Genomic DNA, 19,761 nt, shown 5'->3' on the forward strand with positions numbered 1-19,761 from the left:
CATTTCCCTGCCCCATTTTCCTTCCCAGCTGCTCCCCACTGGTTTCAGCTTCTGCCATTGTTGTTTTCCCCACCACTCATGTGCTTGGAGGACTTGGGATGTGCCCACCAACACAGCAGAACTCCCAGGGGTGCACGGGGACAAAAACCAGGGCAGGGCAGCTCCCATGGGGCCCCCCTAATGGGGTCCCCATCCCACTGCCCAGGGAGGCCGTGCCAGATCCGGCAGCAGCGCAGATCCCGGCAGCAGCGGGGCTGGGCCCTTCCTGCAGCAGGAACCTCCCGAGGAGCCGTTTCCTCGTCGGGCGGCAGCGGGTCCCCTCCGCCACCGTCCCGTCCCGCCCGCCGAGGGGACAGGACGCGCCCAGCACCCCGAGCAGCAGCGGGGGCCGGGCACCCACCCGCCGCGGAGCCCGGCCCCGTCTCTCATCGAGGAGGCGGCGGAAACCGGGCGAGTCGGGACCGGCCCGGCGCGGGCACGAGCGGCACCGAGGGCGCGCCCCCGCCCCAGCGCCGGCCGCAGGTGAGAGCGGGGCTCGGGGACCGGGAGCTCGGTGGCTTTGGGGCACGGTGGCTTTGGGGTCTCGGGCATGGTGGCAGGGATGGTGGCGGTGACCCCAGGGTGTTCCAGCAGGTTCGGGCAGGTTGCGAACCCGCTGAGTAGGGCGGCAGCTCAGCGGGGACCCCGAGGGAGCTGAGTTGGGGGGTGCTCGGCCCAGGAGGGGTTGGACGCTGCCGTCACCTTCCCCTGCCCCGTGTCCCGCAGGCGGAGGCGCGGGGAGGCCATGGAGGCGGCGGAGCCGGCGGAGGAGGCGCTGGTGCTGGTGGAGTACGGCTTCGAGTACCGCGCCAAGGACGGCACCTTGGTCTCCATCAAACCCAACGAGCGCTATGTGCTGCTCAAACGCACCAACCCGCACTGGTGGCACGTCCGCAGGAGCGGGGACGCCCGGCCCTTCTACATCCCGGCCCAGTACGTGAAGGAGCTGCCACCCATCGCTGCCCCGGCCCCGCTTGACCCCCCGCCATCGGGACATGCTGCGACAGAGCCGGCCGTGCTCGTCCCTCAGCCCCCGCCAGCCTACGAGTATCGGTTCATCGGCGCCGCCGAGCCGGGGGAGCCGGCAGGAGGGTGCCCGGTGCCCAGGAGGGACTCGATGCTCCAGAGGGATTCGGTGCCCAGGAAGGACTCGGTGCCCAGGAAGGACTCGGTGCCCAGGAGGGAGTCACCACCATCACTCAGCTCTTTTCGGGTCCTCCCGGGGCTGACCCCGCACCCGGCCGAGCCTGTGAGACCTTCGCACTCCCTGGATGACCTGGCGCGGGTGACACCGGCACCTCGCAGTGCCACTGCTGCCATGGGGGCACGCGGGGACCCCCCAGGACACGCTCGGCCGCTCGGGAAGAGCCGCTCCGAGACCCTCTGCGCCTCCGGCAAGGACAGGGACGTGGCCAGGAGGTGGCCGGGGGCCGGCCCCACGGCTCAGGTACGGTGACACCCCCGCTGCTGTCCCCAGAAGCTGCGCTGGGAGGGGGGTTAGCGGGTAGGGGTGTTGAGAGTCGCCCCCTCGGCTGATTCAGTGGCCTTGTCCCCCCACCATGACCCTGTGACTCGCAGCACAGAGTGGGGTGACACCCCAGCCCCACAGCCACTGCTGGGACCCCCCATGTCTCCCCACCGAGCTGACCCCATGGGACAAACCTGCAGGTGACCCTACCATAGGGGCTTGCCAGAATTAACCATTTCGGAGGTGTGAGGGACTCCCCACACAGGGTCACCCCCGCACACCCTCCACCCTCAGCCCTTGGCCCGTGCCTCAGTTCTCCCACCCTCATGGGCACCCCCGGGCTCTCTCAGCCCCCTACTCTGCAGAACCCCGTGGTCTCTGGGGGGTTTTGCAGTGATCCCTCAGGTTCCCGGAGCGTTCCGGGGTGAGAGGAGGCAGAAAGGGTTAACAGGGAAGCGCGGCAGCTCCTCCCTGCCGGGGCGGGAGCCTCACCTGGGCGCAGCACCCATTGACCGAGGTGTGTGCTGGGTGCTCCCCGGCACAGGCCAGCGCCCGACATCCCAAACCCCCGCTCACCCCACACCAGTAAGTAGCAAAGGGTTCTGCCCAGCACCCCCTGGGCTGCACCTCCCCGAAGGGGGCACCCAAGGGTGGGGGTCCCCGCCGGCCACCAAGGCGGACCGGGGTACACAGGGTGAGGCAGTGCCGGCAGAGCGGTGGGGCCCACGACCTTGTCCACTCCTCACTTGTCTCCAGCACCTCACTTCGGAGTGACCCCGGGCACCTGGAGCACCCCGAGCCTGGGTGTCCCCCACTTCAAGGGGGGCTGGAGGGATTGTGCACCTGGGGGAGTTGCTGGAGGAAATGGGGTGGTGGGGGGCTGTGGTTTACACCCCATTGTCCACCCCATTTCACCTCATTTTCACCCCATTTTATACCTTGTGCCCCTAACTGTGCCCTTTGCACACCCAAAGCCACTGAGCCCCCTCTGGGGGTGACCCAGCATAGTCCCCCACCCCAGTGCCAGCATGGGAACATTCCCCTTCCCTGCCCAAATCCAACCAGTGCCAAAACTGTCTGGCATCGGGCATGGCAGGACCACGGTGGCCTTGGTCCTGCCACCATCTGCACCCGATGGAATAGGATGGGACAGGATGGGATGACCCAGTGTTGAGGGAACGCAGCAGCTCCAGATCAGCTTCCATTTGAGCAGTGTGGCACCAGATGGGCCACCCAAAATCATCCCAGTGCAATTCCTGCTCAGCATCACCCGGGAGCAGCTCCTGCTCCGGTGGCCTTGGCTTTGCCAGAGTGGGTGATGAGTGGCAGGTTGTGGGTGACGGGTGACAACAACCCCAAGGGGAGCCAGTTCCGCCCTGGGCGTCTCTTCCGCTCCTCGAGCCCCGGCAGGAAGCGCGGTGGGTGCAGGGCCTGGCTCAGGGCGCCAGCAGCAGCACCGGAGCCTTGTGCTGTCCCACAGCTGTCCCCACCCTGGTGTCCCCACGGCTGTCCCCACCCTGGTGTCACTGCCATGGGTGACCGGGCGCCAGGGGGGTCGCGGCAGGCCTGGAGCAGGGCACGGCAGCTGCTGCACATGGGGAAGGTAGGCAGCACCCAAGGGTGCTCCCAGCAGGGGACAGGGGGGTGTTTTGGGGTCACCCCTTGCCAGGCGCCCCCTCGGCTTTCCCTGGGGGTTTATGGGTGCTGGAGGGTGCCACAATGCCCATCCCAAAGTGGGGAGGGGGCACCCAGTCCCCCCCAGGGGTGAGAAACCCCCAGGGATGCATCCATAGGGGACAGAGAGGTGTTGGGGGGGCTCGGTGCCAGGGATGCCCCATTGCCACCCCCATGTCCCTTGTCCCCAGGGAAAGGGGGGCAGACCCCCTGGTAGTTTCTGGCCCTGCTCACCAAGGTGGGGGGGTCGTGGGGTGATAGGGGGAGGACAAGGGGTGTCATCAAGCTGCTGTCTCACTTTGATCCAGGGTGTCCCCAAGGACAGTGCACTGACAGTCACCTCCCTCGGGGTGATGGGCAGGGCTGGCTGCAGTTGGGACCTTTGTCCCCACAGCCATTAGTCAGAGACTTAGACTGTAAAGCTGGGGAGATCAAAGGGTGACAGGAGGGGGTTCCCCGCTGGCAGCACCCTCCTGGTCCCAGGGGACACATCCCCCTACCCCGGTGTCCCCATGGGTGGGGTCAGACATGGCTGGTGCTGGGGGTGCTATTTTGGGATGTGGTGATGGGACTGTCTGGTTCAGCATCCGGCTCTGGGCAGGAGGCCGGGGCTGTGGGTGCTGGAAATGTCCCAGGGTGCAGGTGATGAGTGCTGGGGTGCAAGTGTGGGTGAGATGGGTGTGAGTGTTGGGGTGCTGGGGAGGTGGGCACAGAGGCTGGGGGTGCAGGGGATGAGCAGGTTGGAGGTGTTGGGACCGCAGATGTCAGTGCAGAGATTGTGGGTGTTCATGGTTTGGGTGTCAGTGCTTTGGCTGCTGCGGACAGCAGGTGATGCAGGTACCAGTGATGTGGGTGCTGTGGAGAGCAGGTGATGCAGGTACCAGTGATGTGGGTGCTGTGGAGAGCAGGTGATGCAGGTACCAGTGATGTGGGTGCTGTGGAGAGCAGGTGATGCAGGTACCAGTGATGTGGGTGCTGCATGAGTGGGTACCAGGGACACAGGTGTTGATGATGTGGGTGACATGGGTGCTAGTGATGGAGGTGCTGATGATGTGGATGCTGATGATGCAAGTACTGATGATGCAGTGACACAGATACCAGTGCTGCAGTGCTGCTGCAGTGCTGCACGCAGTGGGTCATGCAGGTGCCAGTGGCATGGTGCTGGTTGTGAGGGTGCTGCCAGCAGCAGGTGACACAGGTGCTGGCACTGGGGACCTTGATGTCCCTCCATGTGCTCATCCCTGTACCAGTGGGTGCTCCCTGCCCCACTCTGGGTGCTGTGGATGCCCCTTTCCACCTCCTGGCTTCCCATCACTGGCACCTCCTGGTCCACACTTTTAGGGGCCCAGGTCACTTTTGGTGACCCAGCAGCCAGGGCAGGATCCAGCCCCTCAGTGCCTCACCCATCGACCAGCCGGACACCACAGTGGGGATACCCCAGGAATGCCATCCCAGGAATGCCATCCCAGCTCAGTAGTGACACATCCGTGTTCCTCCAGGCACGCAAGGAGTCAGAGGAGACACCTGATCCCATCTACCTCAACATCCAGGAGCTGCGGGCAGAGGCCGCCGCCAGCTCAGGCCCAGAGGAGCCCAGCGGCTCCGTGTCGGACTGGGAAACCCACACGGACACGGACAGTGGACATTTGTTTTATTACAACCCCGTGACGGGCGAGACCACGTGGGATTGTCCCTTCGGGCAGGCGGCCGATGGAGTGAGTCCCGCCGCCTCTCCCGCCTCCTCGCTCGCACACAGCCCGGAGCTTCCCGAGTGGGAACAGCACGTGGACCAAGGAAGCGGACAGACTTTTTTCTATAATTCGGTGACAGGTGAGACGTCGTGGGACCCCCCCAGTGCAGGAGACACGGGCAGCCCCTGGGAGAGGCTCCCTGGGGGGACGCGGTACAGTCCCATGGAGCAGAGGGTGAGCACCCGGCAAGGCGCGGGGAGGGCTTGGGGTGGGGGCGGAAACAGGGATGGGAGTGGGGATGGGGATGGGATTGGAGATGGAAAAGGGATGGGATTGGAGATGGAAATGGGATGGGATTGGAGACAGGGACGGGAATGGAGACATGGAAAAGGGATGGGATAGGAGATGGAAATGGGATGGGAATGGGATGGGATGGGATTGGAGATGGAAAACGGATGGGAATGGAGACGGAAAAGGGATAGGATTAGAGACAGGGATGGGAGTGGAGACAGGGATGGGATTGGAGATGGAAATGGGATGGGTTTGGAGACAGGGATGGGATTTGAGACATGGATAGGAATGGAGATGGAGATGAAAACAGATGGAGACAAATGGGAATGGAGACAGGTGAAGGTGGACATGGGTATGGATACAGGGGTGTAGGAAAGGATGAGAATGCAGATGGAAACAGCAATGGGATGAAAATGGAGGCAGAGCTGAAGATTGAGAAAGGATGGGAGATGAAATGGAGATAAATCTGGAAACAAAGATGGAGATGGGGAATGAAGATGGAGATGGGAACAGATACAGGGATGTAGAAAGGGAGGGGAATGGAGATGGAAACAAGGATGGGATGGAGATGAAGACAGGGATGAAGTTGGAGATGGGAGACAGATGGGAATGAAGATGAAGGTGCAGATGAAGATGGAGAACAGAATGGATACTGGGATTGAGTTGGAGATAGAAACAGAAATGGGAATGGAGATGGAGACAGAGATTGAGATGGAGATGGGAATGGAGACAGAGATGGGAATGGAGATGATGGAGATGGGGCAGCACCCACCTGGGTGACACGCAGAGATGGAGATCTCTTGGTTGAGCACAAGTTCTTGAACTTTCTCTTCTCTCCAGCCACCCACTCCAGAAACGGATTATCCCGACCTGTCTCCAGATGAGCTGGAGTGTTATCCTGAGGAAGACTATTCACCCGTGGGCTCCTATGACCAGGGGGCCTCTCTGTGCCTGTCCCCGAGGCGCCCCGAGGAGCTGGGGTCATCCCCAGGCTGGTATGGGCACGGCCACCCCGAGGGACTCGTGTTCTACCCTGAGCACTTCGCCCCTGACACGGTACTGGATAGGGATGGGAATAGGGACTGGGACAGGGATGGGGATGGGGACAGGGAAAGGGACAGGAAATGGAAGAGGGATGAACACGGGGATAGGAACTGTGATGGAGACAGGGATGGGTTATGGACAATGGCAGGGACGGCAATGGGGATGGGGACAGGATGAGGGACAGATGCAGACAGGGGTGACTGCCAGGGATAACCATCTTCACAAGCCCACAGAGCTGGGGCTGCAGGGGCTCTGGGGATGCCATGGGTGCACAGCCCAGCCCCCTCGTGGCAGGGGCACCTCAGGCTTCACCTGACCCCTCCCTGCCCTGCCCAGGTGCCCTCAGGCGGCTGCCACAAGCGGGCCAGCAGCAGCTCCAGCCAGGACAGCGGGCTCTCCGCCTGGCACGGCGCCGTGTCACCAGCACCAGGCAGCAGGGAGGAGAAGGTGAGCACCCAGGGAGGGACACCCAGCCTGCCCTCACCCCAGCACCAGGGATGACAAGGGCCAAATTTGACACCCCCACCTTCACTTTCCAGTTTAAAAGCCTCGAAAAAGCCGGGGTGCTCAACCGGACCAAGACAGTGGACAGAGGGAAGCGGCTCCGGTAAGAACATCCTGGTGTCCCCTGCCACTGGAGACACGAGTCCAGCAGGGAAAGGGGCTGTGCTACCCCTGTGTGACCCCTGCTCCCCTCCCCAGGAAGAACTGGAGCTGCTCCTGGACAGTGCTGGAAGGGGGAATCCTCACCTTCTTCAAGGACTCCAAGCACTCAGCTGCCAGTGCCTTGGTAAGAGCCCCAGTGGCCTTGGGGCAGGGCAGCTCCCGTGGGGTGGGACCAGTGTCCATAGGAGAGGGCCAGCACCCATGGGACAGGACCAGCACTCATGGGACAGGGCTAGCACTCATGGGACAGGGCCAGCACCCATGGCACGGGGCCAGCACCCATGGGACAGGCCAGCACCCATGGGACAGGGCCAGCAGCAGGCCAGCACCCATGGGACAGGGCCAGCACCCATGGGACAGGGCCAGCACCCATGGAACAAAGCCAGCACCCGTGGAACAAAGCCAGCACCCATGGGACAGGGCCAGCACCCGTGGGACTGGACAAGGACTCACAGGACTTGGCCAATGTGTGTAGGATAGGGGCAGCACCCACAGGGAACATGGCACTGGCCTCACCTCTGGGGTGGGAGTTCAGGCTCTGTCTAGGGGGTGCAGAGGCTCTTGGGGCAGGGGGACCATGGCCAGCACCCACAGAATGGAGCCAGCAGTATAGGACCAGCATCCTTAGGACAGGGCAAGGATCCACAGGATGGGGTCAAAGCTGCAGGATGGGACCAGCACCCATAGGCTGAGGCCAATATCCAGGGGACAGGGCCAGCATCTAAAAAATAAGACCCCCAGCACTGTGGGGGGAAATCAGCACTTGAAGGATGGGACCAGGACCCACAGGCCAGGGCAGGTGCCCTGCACAGGGACCCCAGCACAGGGACCCCAGCTCACCCCCCAGCACACCCACACTCCCTGCAGGGCTGACAGTGTCCAGCACCCGGAGCTGGTGGGAGCCAGCAGGAGGAAGCAGAGCCGGCCCCTGCCCCCTCCCCGGGTCCAGCTCCCCCCCCCCCCGGCAGTGCCCGGCAGCTGCCACCGGATGCAGAAGTTGCCGTGGGTCTTGCAACAACACCCTGTGGTGACAGCAACCGAGCAGGGAAGACAGGGGACCCACAGCTGGGGAGACAGTGCTGGCCTCACCTTGGGGGTTCAGGGCTCTGTCTGGGGGTGCAGAGGCTCCTGGGGCAGGGGGACCGTGGCCAAAGCACCCCAAAACCCAGGGCATGGGGAGAAGCAGTGGGTGTGATGCTCTCCCCATGCAAAATCCTCCTCCTTGGGGGCAGCCACCCTCTCCATTCCTGCAGTGTCACTGAGAGGGACCCCAAAGCTGGAGCCCCCCCGGGGTCCCTGGGGAGAGCTAGGAATGTCCCTCGAGGTGATGGCAGCTCTAGGACCTGCCTGTCCCCAAGCTGGTGACCATGACCCTTGCCCAACCCATGTCCTAGTCCTGCAGAGACCATAGGAGGGGACAGAGGGGTCCCACAAAGGACATCTGAGGAGGGCAGCCCACACCCCCCAGCAGCATTCCAGTGTCCCTGTCCCCTCTGGGCAGGTGCCACCCTCATCCCCTTGTCCCCACAGAGGCACCCCAGCACCCTGACCACCCCTGAGCACACGGTGAAGCTGCGTGGGGCCACCCTCACCTGGGCTGGCAGGGACAAGTCCAGCAAGAAGAATGTCCTGGAGGTGAGCAGGTGACAGCAGGAGGGACACTGGTCACACCCCAGGGTCCACACGTTGCCCACAGGGCAATGCCACACCTGCCCAGTTCATCCTAGCAGGGGATGGAAGTGGGGACACTGGGGACGTGGCAGGGTGGGTGTACAGGGACTGGCACTGCCGGTCACTGTCCCCGTTCTGATGGGCACAGAGAGGCCACCAAGGGACATCCTGGCTCCCAGAGGGGCATTGCACGGGGAGCAGCCGCTCCAGCCACTCCAGCTCCCCGCAGACGGCACCGTTTGGTGTCATCGCAGCTGGCGCCGGGCTCAGCCACATCCTGGTTCCCAAATCCGGCTGGTTGCGGCAGCCCCGTGCCCTTTCCCTGACCTCTGCCTGTCGCTCGGCAGCTGAGGACGCGGGAGGGCTCGGAATTCCTCATCCAGCATGACTCGGAGCAGATCATCACCGCCTGGCACAAGGCCATCGCCGACAGCATCGGCCGGAGGGTGAGCGGGGCCCCCGATCCCCCGCGGCCGCCCTGGGGCCGGGCCCGGCGTCTCACGGTGCCGCTTCCGTAGGGCTCCGACATCTCCGGAGAGGAAGAGGCCGAAATTCGGGCTGAATTCGGCTCCCGGGAGAAGCTGGGGGGCGGCGAGGAGCGGAGGGCAGGTGAGCACCGGCACCCGGGATGGGCACGGGGGGCCCGGCAGTGCCACGCACCCTGCGGGCCCCGGGGTGGGGGGACCCTGGGGACGGGGCTGACGTGTCCCATGTCCCCGGCAGCGGCCGGACAGGCGACGAGCACTGCCGAGAGTGACACCAACAGAGTCCGGAACAAACTCCGCAAGTTCCTGCAGAGGCGGCCGACGCTGCAGTCCCTGCGGGAGAGGGGCTACATCAAGGGTGGGTGTGGCGGGCGGGATCTGGGGGTGCTGGCACGCGGCTGGATCGAGGATACGTGCTGGGATGAAGGCAAATCCAGAGTGTGATGGGGTGTCGGGATAGGGCCTGTCAAGGATGGGTGCTGGAATGGGACTGAGTCCCTCGGGGTGTCTGCAGGCTGGAGGGTGGGAGGGGACAGCCAGGGATGGAGTTGGGACAGCCAGGGATGGAGCTGGGACAGCCAAGGGGGGAGCTGGGACACCGGGTTGAGTGACCGAGCCCAAGCCTGACCCAGCATCTTGGTGATGGGCTTCGACATGTCCCATCATCTCCAGCCACCCTGGTGGGACACTCCTATGGGAACAAGACCCTCTGTCCCCAGCCCTGTCTCCCACTAGCCTCCTGGTGTCTCCTGGCCGTGCTCATGTCCCTGCTGTGTTCCTAGACCAGGTTTTTGGCTGTTCACTGCTGGCGCTGTGCGAGCGGGAGCGAGGGACGGTGCCACGCTTTGTCCTGCAGTGCATCTGGACCGTGGAGAGGAGAGGTACAGGGGACAGGGACAGCCTGGGACAACGGCATGGGGACATGGGGACAGATCCAGGGACAGCCTATGTGGGATGTTTGGGTTTTTCTTGGAAGCCTTGGCTGCTGTGAGCACCAATGCAGCTGTACTGGTCACTGTCACTATGTGCCACCTGGCTGTGGGCATCCTCCAGGGGACAGCAGGGACACATGGGGACCCAGAGTTCCCTCAAGAGTGCCTAATGTCCCATCCCAGCATGGATTGTTTAACTGGGAGCTTTCCCCCATCTCCATCTGCCCAGGTCTGGACATTGATGGGCTGTACCGGGTCAGTGGCAACCTGGCCACCATCCAGAAACTGCGCTACAAGGTGGAGCACGGTACGGTCACCCGCAGTGACAGTGGGGGACAATGGGGTATCATCCCCCTTCAGGAGCAGAGGGACAGGGGAGGGGGCAGCCAGGGACCACCCACCCATCCCTGGGGCTCTGGACACAGCTGAGATGCTGCCTCACCCCCAGACGAGCAGCTGGACCTGGATGACGGCCGCTGGGAGGACATCCACGTTGTCACCGGGGCACTGAAGCTCTTCCTGCGGGAGCTGCCAGAGCCACTCGTCCCCTTCAGCCACTTCGACAAGTTCATCGCTGCCATCAGTGAGGGGACAGGGACAGGGGGTGGGATGGGATGGGATGGGATGGGAACTGGGATCGAATGGAGATGGGATGGGGAATGGTATAAGGATGGGGTTGGGGACAGGAATGAGATGGAAAAGAGATGGGAACGGAGACAGGAACTGGGGTGGGGAGGATGATGGAGATGGGGATTAGGATGGAGACAAGGATGGGGACAAGGATGGGAATGGAGGTGGGGACAGGGATGCTGTGACTGCTGGAGCCAGCACCCCACTGTGCCCTCCCTCCCTGGCAGAGATCCAGGACCTGTCCCTGCGGGGCCACTGCATCCGGGAGCTGGTGCTGTCCCTGCCACCCGCCCACCATGACACCATGAAGGTCCTTTTCCGCCACCTCTGCAGGTGACACCCCCTTGTTCCCCCAAACCCAACCCAGTGCAGGAAGGCAGAACACGACTCTGGGGACAGCCTCAGGGTCAGGGCCATGCTGGTGACACTCCCCTGTCCCACAGGGTGGTGGAGCACAAGGAGGAGAACCGCATGTCGGTGCAGAGCGTCGCCATCGTCTTCGGCCCCACGCTGCTGCGGCCGGCCAGCGAGGAGGGCAACATGGCCATGCACATGGTCTTCCAGAACCAGGTGGTGGAGCACATCCTCAACCACTATGGATACATCTTCCCTGATGGATAAAGCCTGGGGACACGTGTGGGGATGAGCCTGGCAGTGGGGACTTGATGGAGCAGCGTCTCCAGGAAGGACTTGGCCATGTGTCACCTCGGTGGTGGCTCCATGGAGGGCAGCGTGGTGACCCGGCTCAAGGGAGGGGCACCTGGGGGGTCCTCCTTGGCCACCCCGTCCCACCGGGGCCGGATGTGGGGGGGCTGAGCCCCAGGGGGTGTGTGGGAGGGTCCCCGTGGTCAGTGGAGCCCTGCAGTGCCCCCCTGGAGCCGGCGTTCCCGGGTGGAGCAGGGAGGGTCCGGCGGGCAGGGCCTGCTGGGTGGTGGCACCGGCGGGTGGGCAGGGAGGGGCCGGGCAGTGCCATGGCTGCAGCCCCTGCCCCATCCCAAATAAAGAGCCCATGCAGACACAGGGGTCAGGTGTTGCTGGCAGGACAAGGGGACATCCCAGGGATGTGGGTGGCACAACAGGGGCTCAATGCTCCTTGGTTCCTGGTGACTCTTGGGGACACTACATGGCCTTCATACCCCATGAGGATGAGGGGACCTGGGACACCACTCCTGGCTGGTGTCACCAAGCAATGTGTCACCACCAATGTCACCACAGACAGCGAGACGTGATGAGAGCCACACGGTCATGGGACATGAGTTCCCATCACCCAGAGTCACCTCCTGGGGTGGGGGCACTTTGGGTCATGATGGTGACGAGCTGGGACACAACCAGGACTGGATGGGACACAAAAAGGATGGCAAGGGACATGACTGAAAGTGCTATGGGACATCATGGGGACAATATAGGGCATGGCACGGACACAAGGAGGAGGTGTGGAGACATGGGACACATGTCCTGTGCTTTGACACACAGCAAGGACAGCACATGGCAGCACTTGGGGACACAGGGATGGCTGGGGTACAGAGGGGACACTTGGGGACACAACAAGGGCACTTTGGGGTGTGGTGGGGAGGTAAAGGGGCCAAGGCTGAACTGCAGTGGAGACACTTTGGGACAGAGACACTTTGAGGTGCAGTGGGGTCATTTTGGGGCACAAGGATTTTCAGGACACAAAGGAAAACCTGCTCAGGAGTGCAGGGATGGTGATTTGGGACACAATGGGGACAATTAGGGATGCAACTGGGACACAAGGGGACACAACTGGGAACAGGAAAGGGACTGTGTGGAATGCAGGGGGGGAATTTGGGGGTGCAAGGGGATACTTTGGGGGACAAGACAATGCTTTGAGGGTGCAGCAGAGGCACTTTGGGACAGAACGGAGCCATACTGGAGCACAAGGAGGTACTTTGTGACAGGAGGGGATTCTTCAGGGGCGCTGTGGGAGTGCTTTGGGACATTTTGGGACACTTTTGAATGCGTGGGACACACTTGAGAACTTTAGGAGGCGCAGGGGACCCTCGGGCCTCCTCGGGCGGGAGGGGGGGCGGTGCTGGGGGCAGAGCCCGGCCGATCCCCGCTCCCTCTCTGCTCCCAGGCTCCAATCCCGATCCCACCCCGCTCCCTCCCCGCTCCCGGCCCCGCTCCGCGCCCCCCGCCCGGCTCCATCTTGTTCGCGGCCGCCGCGGAGCCGCTCCAGGTGCGGGGGTCCGGGAGGGACTGGGGGGACCCGGGAGGGTCGCAGGGACCCGCCGAGAGAGCTGGGAGGGGATCTCCCGCTCAGGACCCCCCCAGCCATCCCCCAACCACCCGCGGGACCCCAGGCGCTGTAGGGGACCCCTGGGAGCGATCCCTTCCATAGAGTCGTGTCAGGACCCTCCAGAGACCCCCATCCCCACTTCTGGGCCCCCGGAGGGACCCCCAGGGCCAGGAGGAACCCCTCAGCCCCGTGACCCCCCGGTAACCGGGACTGTGCGGGACCGGGAACCGCCAGCAGCGACCCCCTCCCCCCCTCCCAGATCCCTCCCCCCAGACAAACACCCCGGGTCCCCCTCCAGCAGCGACCCCCGCACACCCCCCAGACACTCACGGGGACTCTCCGGACACCCCCCAGCAGCAGCCCCCCCCACTCCCAGGACCCCCCCAGCAGCGTCCCCCCAGTCCCAGAACCCCCCAAACCCCCCAGCAGAGTCCCCCCATCCCAGAACCCCCCAGACTCCTCTCCCAGTGCCCCCCCAGACTCCCCCTTTCCCGGTCCCACCTTCCCTCGTGCTGCACGGTCAGGGTCTGACCCCAATCCAGCCGGGACAGGGGCTGGGGCTGCGGGCGGCGCTGGGGACACTTTGGGGGGTCTTGGGGACACCCCCGGGACTGTGCCCCCCCCCCCCCCGGACCAGGCACCAGGGGGTTACAGCAAAAGCAGCTTTGGCAGCCAAAATCCCTCTTAAGGCTTTAATCGCAGTGAGAAAGTGGCGGAGGGGGGGCGGGGGGAGCAACCTGTCCCCCCCTCACTGTCCCCGACCCTGTGGGGTTGCAGCGACAACTGCAGCCGGGTTGGAAATGTAAGCCAAATCCCTAAACCTGGCTTAAAATTCAATGGGATTTAGGGGTGAAAGAAAAAAAGGGTGAGGGGGGGAAGCAGTGGGGCCGGAGGGTTTTGGGGGCCCATCCCGCACCCCCCCCCCTCCGTGGGGGGCCCGGTGTGAGTCAGGGGGCGAAGGTCGGTGTGGCCGTGTTTGCACACCCGGCACGGAAGTGGCACCGTCCCCGCGTGTCCCCGTGTCCCGCCCGGCGGTGCCTCCCGGCTGGAGCAGGTAGGGAGGGCAGGGATGGAGCCCCCGGCCCGCGGGATGGGCACGGGGCGGGGGTCCCTGCACGGTGGGAGCCCCACAGGGACTCCAGGTCTGTCCGGGTGGGAACACAAGGTCCCCTGGGCCTGGTATGGCTGGTGTCCTGCTGAACATGGGGACAGGGACACACAGGCCCTGCTACTGCAGCAGGGCTGGCTCTGGGGTCCCTGCGGCCCAGCTGGGGTCAGATTTGGGAGATCCCAATGGAAAGGGGGCTCTGGAGGTCCACATGACCCCACAGGAATCAGAACTGGGGGCTCTGGGGGTCCCTGTGGCCCCATAGGGACAGGAGCTCTGGGCTCCCTATAGGGATCAGCCTCTGGGGTCCCTGTGGCCCCATAGGGAAGGGCTCTGGGGGTCCCCATCAGGATCAGGCTCTGGGGGGGGTCTTCATGTCCCCACAGGGACAGGGCTGTGGGTGGGTGTCTCCAGAAGGACACACTCTGGGGGTCCCCACACCCCCCTATGGCCCAGGCCTTGCTCTCCTCACCCCAGACCCAGTCCCCCTGTCCCCATGGCCATGGTGACAGGATGAGGGCAGCCCCCCAAATCATGCTGCACCCCACACCCAGAGTCACCACATCCCCTAGGTGACACTGCCTCTAGAAAGAGCTTGGGGACAGAGGGGTGGCAATCTGGGGGTGACACCAGGCCCTGGCTGGGCATTTTGGGGTGCGGGGTGGAGAGGAGAACATCTGTGGGGTTCCAGTCCCTGGTGTCCCTGTCACTGCAGCCCCCAGCGTGCTGTGATGGCCCCAGACGCCTGAGCCCCTGTGGCAGGGACAAGCCATGGAGACCGTTGTCATCGTGGCCATCGGGGTGCTGGCCACCATCTTCCTGGCATCCTTCGTGGCACTGGTGGTGGTGTGCAGGCAGCGCTACTGTCACCCCAAGGACCTGCGCCACCACTATGACACCAAGTGAGTGACCTACGGGGGTGGCAGCGTCCCTGTGCCCATCAGGGAGGGACCCCAACCCCCATGGGCTCGGGACAGTGCTGGGGACATGTTCGGCATCATCAAGGAGACAATGTGGGGGACATGTCCCTGGTCATCAGGGGGACAAAGATGGGGACACACCCACCATCAGCAGGGGGACAGAGATGGGGACACATTGGCCATCATCAAAGGGATGAAGCTGGGGACATGTCCAACATCATCCAGGGAACAAAGATGGGGACACATCCATTGTGATCAGGGGGATGATGTAGGCAATGTCCAGCATCATCATAGGGAAAATACCCCCATCTTGTCCCAGTTGGGGACACATCCACAGCACCAGGGGACAAAGATGGGGACACGTCCACCAGCACCAGGGCTATAGGGGCTGTGGGGCCACCCGAGGAGATGGCCCTTGGTGGGATGTCCCCCATGTCTCTGACAGACCCATCGTGGACCTGATGGGGACCACAGAGACGCCGTCAGAGCCCTCGGAGCTGGAGCTGGACGACGTGGTCATCACCAACCCCCACATAGAGGCCATCCTGGAGAACGAGGACTGGGTCGAGGACGCCTCGTGAGTGTCCCCTGTGTCCTCCCAATGCTGGGGACCCCTGTGCAGTGCCAGCCCCCCATCATGGGATGCAGGGGACAGATTTGGAGGTCACCAAGCCATGGGGATGGTCATCAAGAAAGATGGTCTTGGGGTGGGAATATTCTCACAGGTCTGGGGGACATGGGCTGGCAGGAGAGGGTGGACACACAGGGGACAAGGACAGAGCCAGGGGGACACAGGTGGATTCATACCCTCCTCCCTCTCCACAGGGGTCTGGTGTCCCACTGCATCGCCATCTTGAAGGTGAGTGAGGGCGTGGCACTGGTGGCAGTGGTGACACTGGTGGCAATGGCAGCTCTGGTGGTACTGGTAGGCAGTGGTGGCACCAGTGGCACTGGTGGTAAGGGTCACAGTGGTGGCAATGGTGGCAGTGGTGGTACCAGAGGCACTAGTGACATTGATGTCAATGATGGGCAGCACTTGTGGTAAGGGTGGCAATGGTGACATTGTTGGAACTGGTGGCATTGGTGCTGATGGTAGGTGGCACTTGTGGCACTGGTGTTGATGGTGGCACTGGTGCTGATGGTGGCACTGAGTGCCTGCTGCTGTCCCCCAGATCTGTCACACGCTGACAGAGAAGTTGGTGGCCATGACCATGGGCTCGGGTGCACGTGTGAAGTCCCCAGCCAGCCTGGGTGACATCATCGTGGTGGCCAAGCGCATCAGCCCCAGGTGACAGGGGATGCCTGGGGGGTCCCAGGGCTCTTGGGTGGGGCCCTGTGGCTCTGGGGTGTCCCCAGGACTGGGGGAGGGGGGGGGGGGAATTCCAGGGCTCTGGAGGGTCCCCAGAGATTTGGGACAGGGTGGGTCTGGAGGGGTCATGGGGGCTCTGGGGATGTCCTGAGGCTCTGGTGAGGGGTCCTGAGGCACTGAGTGGGACACTGGGGACTCTGGAGGGAAAGGTGGGGATTTTAGGGGTTTGGGGGCTCTGGGAGGTGTTCCAGGGCCCTGGGATAATTTTAGGACTCTGGGAGGAGTCCTGGGGCTCAGGGGGTACCTGGGGCTCTAGGGGGGTCCGAGAACTCTTAAGAGAGCTCTTGAGGCCTGGGATGGGTGTGCTGGAGGTGTCACCACAGTGTCCCCTGGGGTTAACGCTGTCCCCACCGCAGGGTGGACGATGTGGTGAGATCCATGTACCCCCCGCTGGACCCCAAACTGCTGGACGCAAGGTGACAGCGGTGGGAAGAACAGGGACACTCCGGGGTGGGGGATACCTGTGGGTGGGGACACCTCCCATCCCATACCACACCTCTGGGGACAGCCCCGCTCCGGGGACAAGCCCAGGTGACCCAGCAGGACAGGGAGTGAGCAGATCCCAGAATACCCCTGTTTGGGAGGGACCCCAAGGCTCATCCAGTCCCACCCCAAGCCCTGCCCAGACCCCCCAACAATCCCACCCTGGGCATCCCTGGCAGCGCTGTCCAAACGCTCCTGGAGCTCTGGCACCATTCCCTGGGGAGCCTGGGCAGTGCCAGCACCCTCTGGGGGAGAGAACCTTTCCCTGAGCTCCATCCCAAATCCCCTGTGACACAACCTCAGGCCATTCCCTGGGTCCTGTCCCTGGTCACCACAGGCAAACTGGGGGCCACGCTGCTGCTGCTGAGGAAGCCACCATGGGGCAGGGCGGTGACAGGGAGGTGACAGGGCGGTGACAGCCCCGTGTCCCCGCAGGGCCGCGGCGCTGCTGCTGTCAGTCAGTCACCTGGTGCTGGTGACCCGCAGCGCCTGTCGCCAGCCGGCCGCTCGCCACTGGGTCGAGCGCTCGCTGGCGGCCGCCGAGGAGCACATGGCCGTGCTGCGCCAGGCCGCCATGGCCACCGAGCCCGAGCGGCCACCGGCCCCCGGCGAGCCCCCCCGCCAGGAGCAATCGGCCATCTGAGCCCAATAAAGGCCATCTGTCCCCAATACAGGCCATCGGACCCCAATAAAGGCCCCATGTGCCCCCAGCCCCGCACGGCGGCTCTGGGATGGGCTGGTGATGTGGTGTCTGCATGGAGAGGGGTCTGGGGGCAAAATGGGGGTGTTGAAGGGGAGGTTGGGGGTTTAGGGAGGGGTTGGGGGATTTGGGAGGGAGTTTGGAGGGGGTTTGAGGGGTTTAGAGGGGATTTTGTGGGGTTGGAGATGGATTTGGAGGGGTTGGGGGGCTTTGGAGGGAGTGTAGAGGGGGTTTGATGGGTTTAGAGGGGATTTCAGGGTGTTGGAGGAGGATTTGGAAGGGTTGGGGGGCTTGGGAGGGAGTATGGAGGGGGTTTGAGGGGTTTGGAGGGGATTTTGTGGGGTTGGAGGTGGGTTTGGAAGAGGTTGGGGGGCTTGGGAGTGAGTGTGGAGGGGGGTTGAGGGGTTTAGAGGGAATTTCAGGGTGTTGGAGGGGAATTTGGAGGAGCTGTGGGGTCTAGGTAGGGGTTGAGGGACTTGGGAGTGTGGAGAAAGGTTGGAAGGAGGCTTTCAATGATTTTGAAAGGTTTGGAAGGTTGGAGGTGGTTGGGGGGAGTTAGAGGGGATTTTGGGGGGCTTGAGGGGGATTTGGAGGAGCTGGGGAGTCTAGGGAGGGGTTGAGGGACTTGGAAGGGAGTGTGGAGGAAGGTTGGAAGGGGGCTTTAAAGGATTTTGAGTGGTTTGGAAGGTTGGAGATGGTTTGGGGGAGTTAGAAGGGATTTGGGGGCTCTGGGGAGGGTTTGGGGGACTTGGAGTGTGGCTGGGGTTTGGAGGGGTTGGGAAGGATAGAGGTGGTTTGGAGGGTTGAAGGCATATTTGTTGGGGTTGGGGGTCTAGGGAGGGTTTTGGGGGCTTGGGAGGGAGTTTGGAGGGGGTGAGGGTTATGGAGAGGATTTCAGGGTGTTGGAGCAGGATTTGGAGGAGTTGGGGGTCTAGGGAGAGGCTGGAGGGGCTGGGAAAGGAGTGTGGAAGGAGGTTGGCATGGGCTGAAAGGGATTTGGAAGGGTTGGGAAGATCAGAGGTGGTTTGAGGGTTTGCAGAGGATTTGGGGTGTTGGAAGGGGAGGTTTTGGGGTTTAGGGAGGGTTTGAAGAGAGTTGAAGAAGTTGAAGGGGTTTTAAAGGGAGTTTAGGGGGTGTTGGAGTGATTGGAAGAGGTTTAGTGTGAATTTCCTGGGACTGGGGAGGTCAGGGAGTGATTTTGGGGAGTTGGGGGAGAATGAGGGAGTTGGTGTAGGAGGGGAAATGGGAGTTTGGGAATGTTTGGGGTGGGTTGGAAGAGGGGTTTCGGGAGTAGGAGGGGGTTTGGAGGGGCGTTGGCATTGGAAGGGATTTAGGGGAGCTTGGAGGGGGTGGGACAGGCTTGGAGAGGGAGGTTGGAAGTTTTGGGAAGGGTTGCAGAGGTTGAAGTGGTCTTTGGGGCACCGGGAGTTGGAGGGGATTTGGAGAGGATTTAGGGGCACTTGTGGGCATTGGCAGGGAGGACGGGGGACCTGGGGGACAAAGACTGAAGTTTTGGGAGGGTTAGGGAGGTTGGGAAGGACTGGAGGAGGCTATGGGGGCTGGGGCACTGGGGATACTGGGAGAATTTGGGGGACTGGGTGGGTCTGGGGTACTGTCTGCCCTGGGAGCGAGGCCTGGAGGACTCCAAGGGGTGAAACCCTGAGACCTGGGCAGGGGGATCTGTGCCCCTGTTGGGGTCTGTGCCCCTGGTGGTGTCTGTGCCCCTGATGTGGGGTCTGTGTGTGGGGGAAGGGGGCCGGGGCTGCACAGGGAGGCTCAAGGCTTCAGAGAAGTCCCTGCCCCGGGCAAGGGGGTCTGTGGGGTCTGTGCCCCGAGCAGGGCGGTCTGAGGACTCGCTGTGCCCTGAGCAGGACGGTCTGAGGGCTCCCTCTGCCCCGGGCAGAGCGGTCTGAGGGCTCCCCGTGCCCCGGGCAGGGCGGTCTGTGCCTCGGGTAGGGTGGTCTGAGGGCTCCCCGTGCCCCAGGCAGGGCTCGCTGTACCCCGGGCAGGGTGGTCTGAGGGCTCCCCGTGCCCCGGGCAGGGCTCGCTGTACCCCGGGCAGGGCGGTCTATTGGGTCTATTGTGTGTCCCCCCTCGGGCAGGGCGGTCTGAGGACTCCCTGTACCCCGATCCCTCCCCCCCCCCGCTCTCGTCGCCCTCAGCCCTGGGGGGAGTGGGGGGGGGTGCGGCCACGTGACCGCCCGTCACGTGACAAGGGTGAGGCGGCCGCTGTGCCCGCCCCCTCGCCCCTGGCTGGCCAATGGCAGCGCGGCGGGTGCGGGGGGCGGCCAATGGGCGGCGGGGGTGTGGCTTGCGGCCAGCGGTGGCGGGGG

At 63.5% G+C, this 19,761-nt stretch overlaps 2 protein-coding genes across 3 annotated transcripts; both read left to right on the forward strand.

The window, feature by feature from the left end:
* Positions 1 to 180: 180 nt before the first annotated feature.
* ARHGAP27 (Rho GTPase activating protein 27) lies at positions 181 to 11,420 on the forward strand. The gene is given in 19 exon segments (XM_066566895.1): positions 181 to 242; positions 244 to 340; positions 343 to 407; positions 409 to 522; positions 766 to 1,486; positions 4,681 to 5,106; positions 6,004 to 6,219; positions 6,544 to 6,654; positions 6,747 to 6,814; positions 6,910 to 6,997; positions 8,404 to 8,508; positions 8,892 to 8,990; positions 9,063 to 9,153; positions 9,268 to 9,387; positions 9,812 to 9,910; positions 10,191 to 10,268; positions 10,410 to 10,544; positions 10,819 to 10,924; positions 11,035 to 11,420. Coding segments are annotated over 19 exon segments (2,979 nt in total). The 3' UTR covers positions 11,213 to 11,420.
* Positions 11,421 to 12,696: 1,276 nt separating this feature from the next.
* TMEM98 (transmembrane protein 98) lies at positions 12,697 to 17,471 on the forward strand. 2 transcript variants are annotated; one of them, XM_066566984.1, is made up of 7 exons: positions 12,697 to 12,788; positions 14,672 to 14,858; positions 15,322 to 15,453; positions 15,702 to 15,735; positions 16,049 to 16,164; positions 16,602 to 16,661; positions 17,164 to 17,471. In XM_066566984.1, the coding sequence occupies exons 2-7, from the start codon at positions 14,728 to 14,730 to the stop codon at positions 17,369 to 17,371; spliced, it is 681 nt and encodes a 226-aa protein (XP_066423081.1). In that variant the 5' UTR covers positions 12,697 to 12,788; positions 14,672 to 14,727; the 3' UTR covers positions 17,372 to 17,471. The 2 variants fall into 2 exon arrangements, with proteins under 2 accessions (XP_066423081.1, XP_066423082.1); XM_066566985.1 differs by lacking the exon at positions 12,697 to 12,788 and adding an exon at positions 13,553 to 13,650.
* The last annotated feature ends 2,290 nt before the right edge of the window (positions 17,472 to 19,761 follow it).

This window comes from Molothrus aeneus, chromosome 28, assembly GCF_037042795.1.
Source record: "Molothrus aeneus isolate 106 chromosome 28, BPBGC_Maene_1.0, whole genome shotgun sequence".
Taxonomy (NCBI): Eukaryota; Metazoa; Chordata; class Aves; order Passeriformes; family Icteridae; genus Molothrus; species Molothrus aeneus.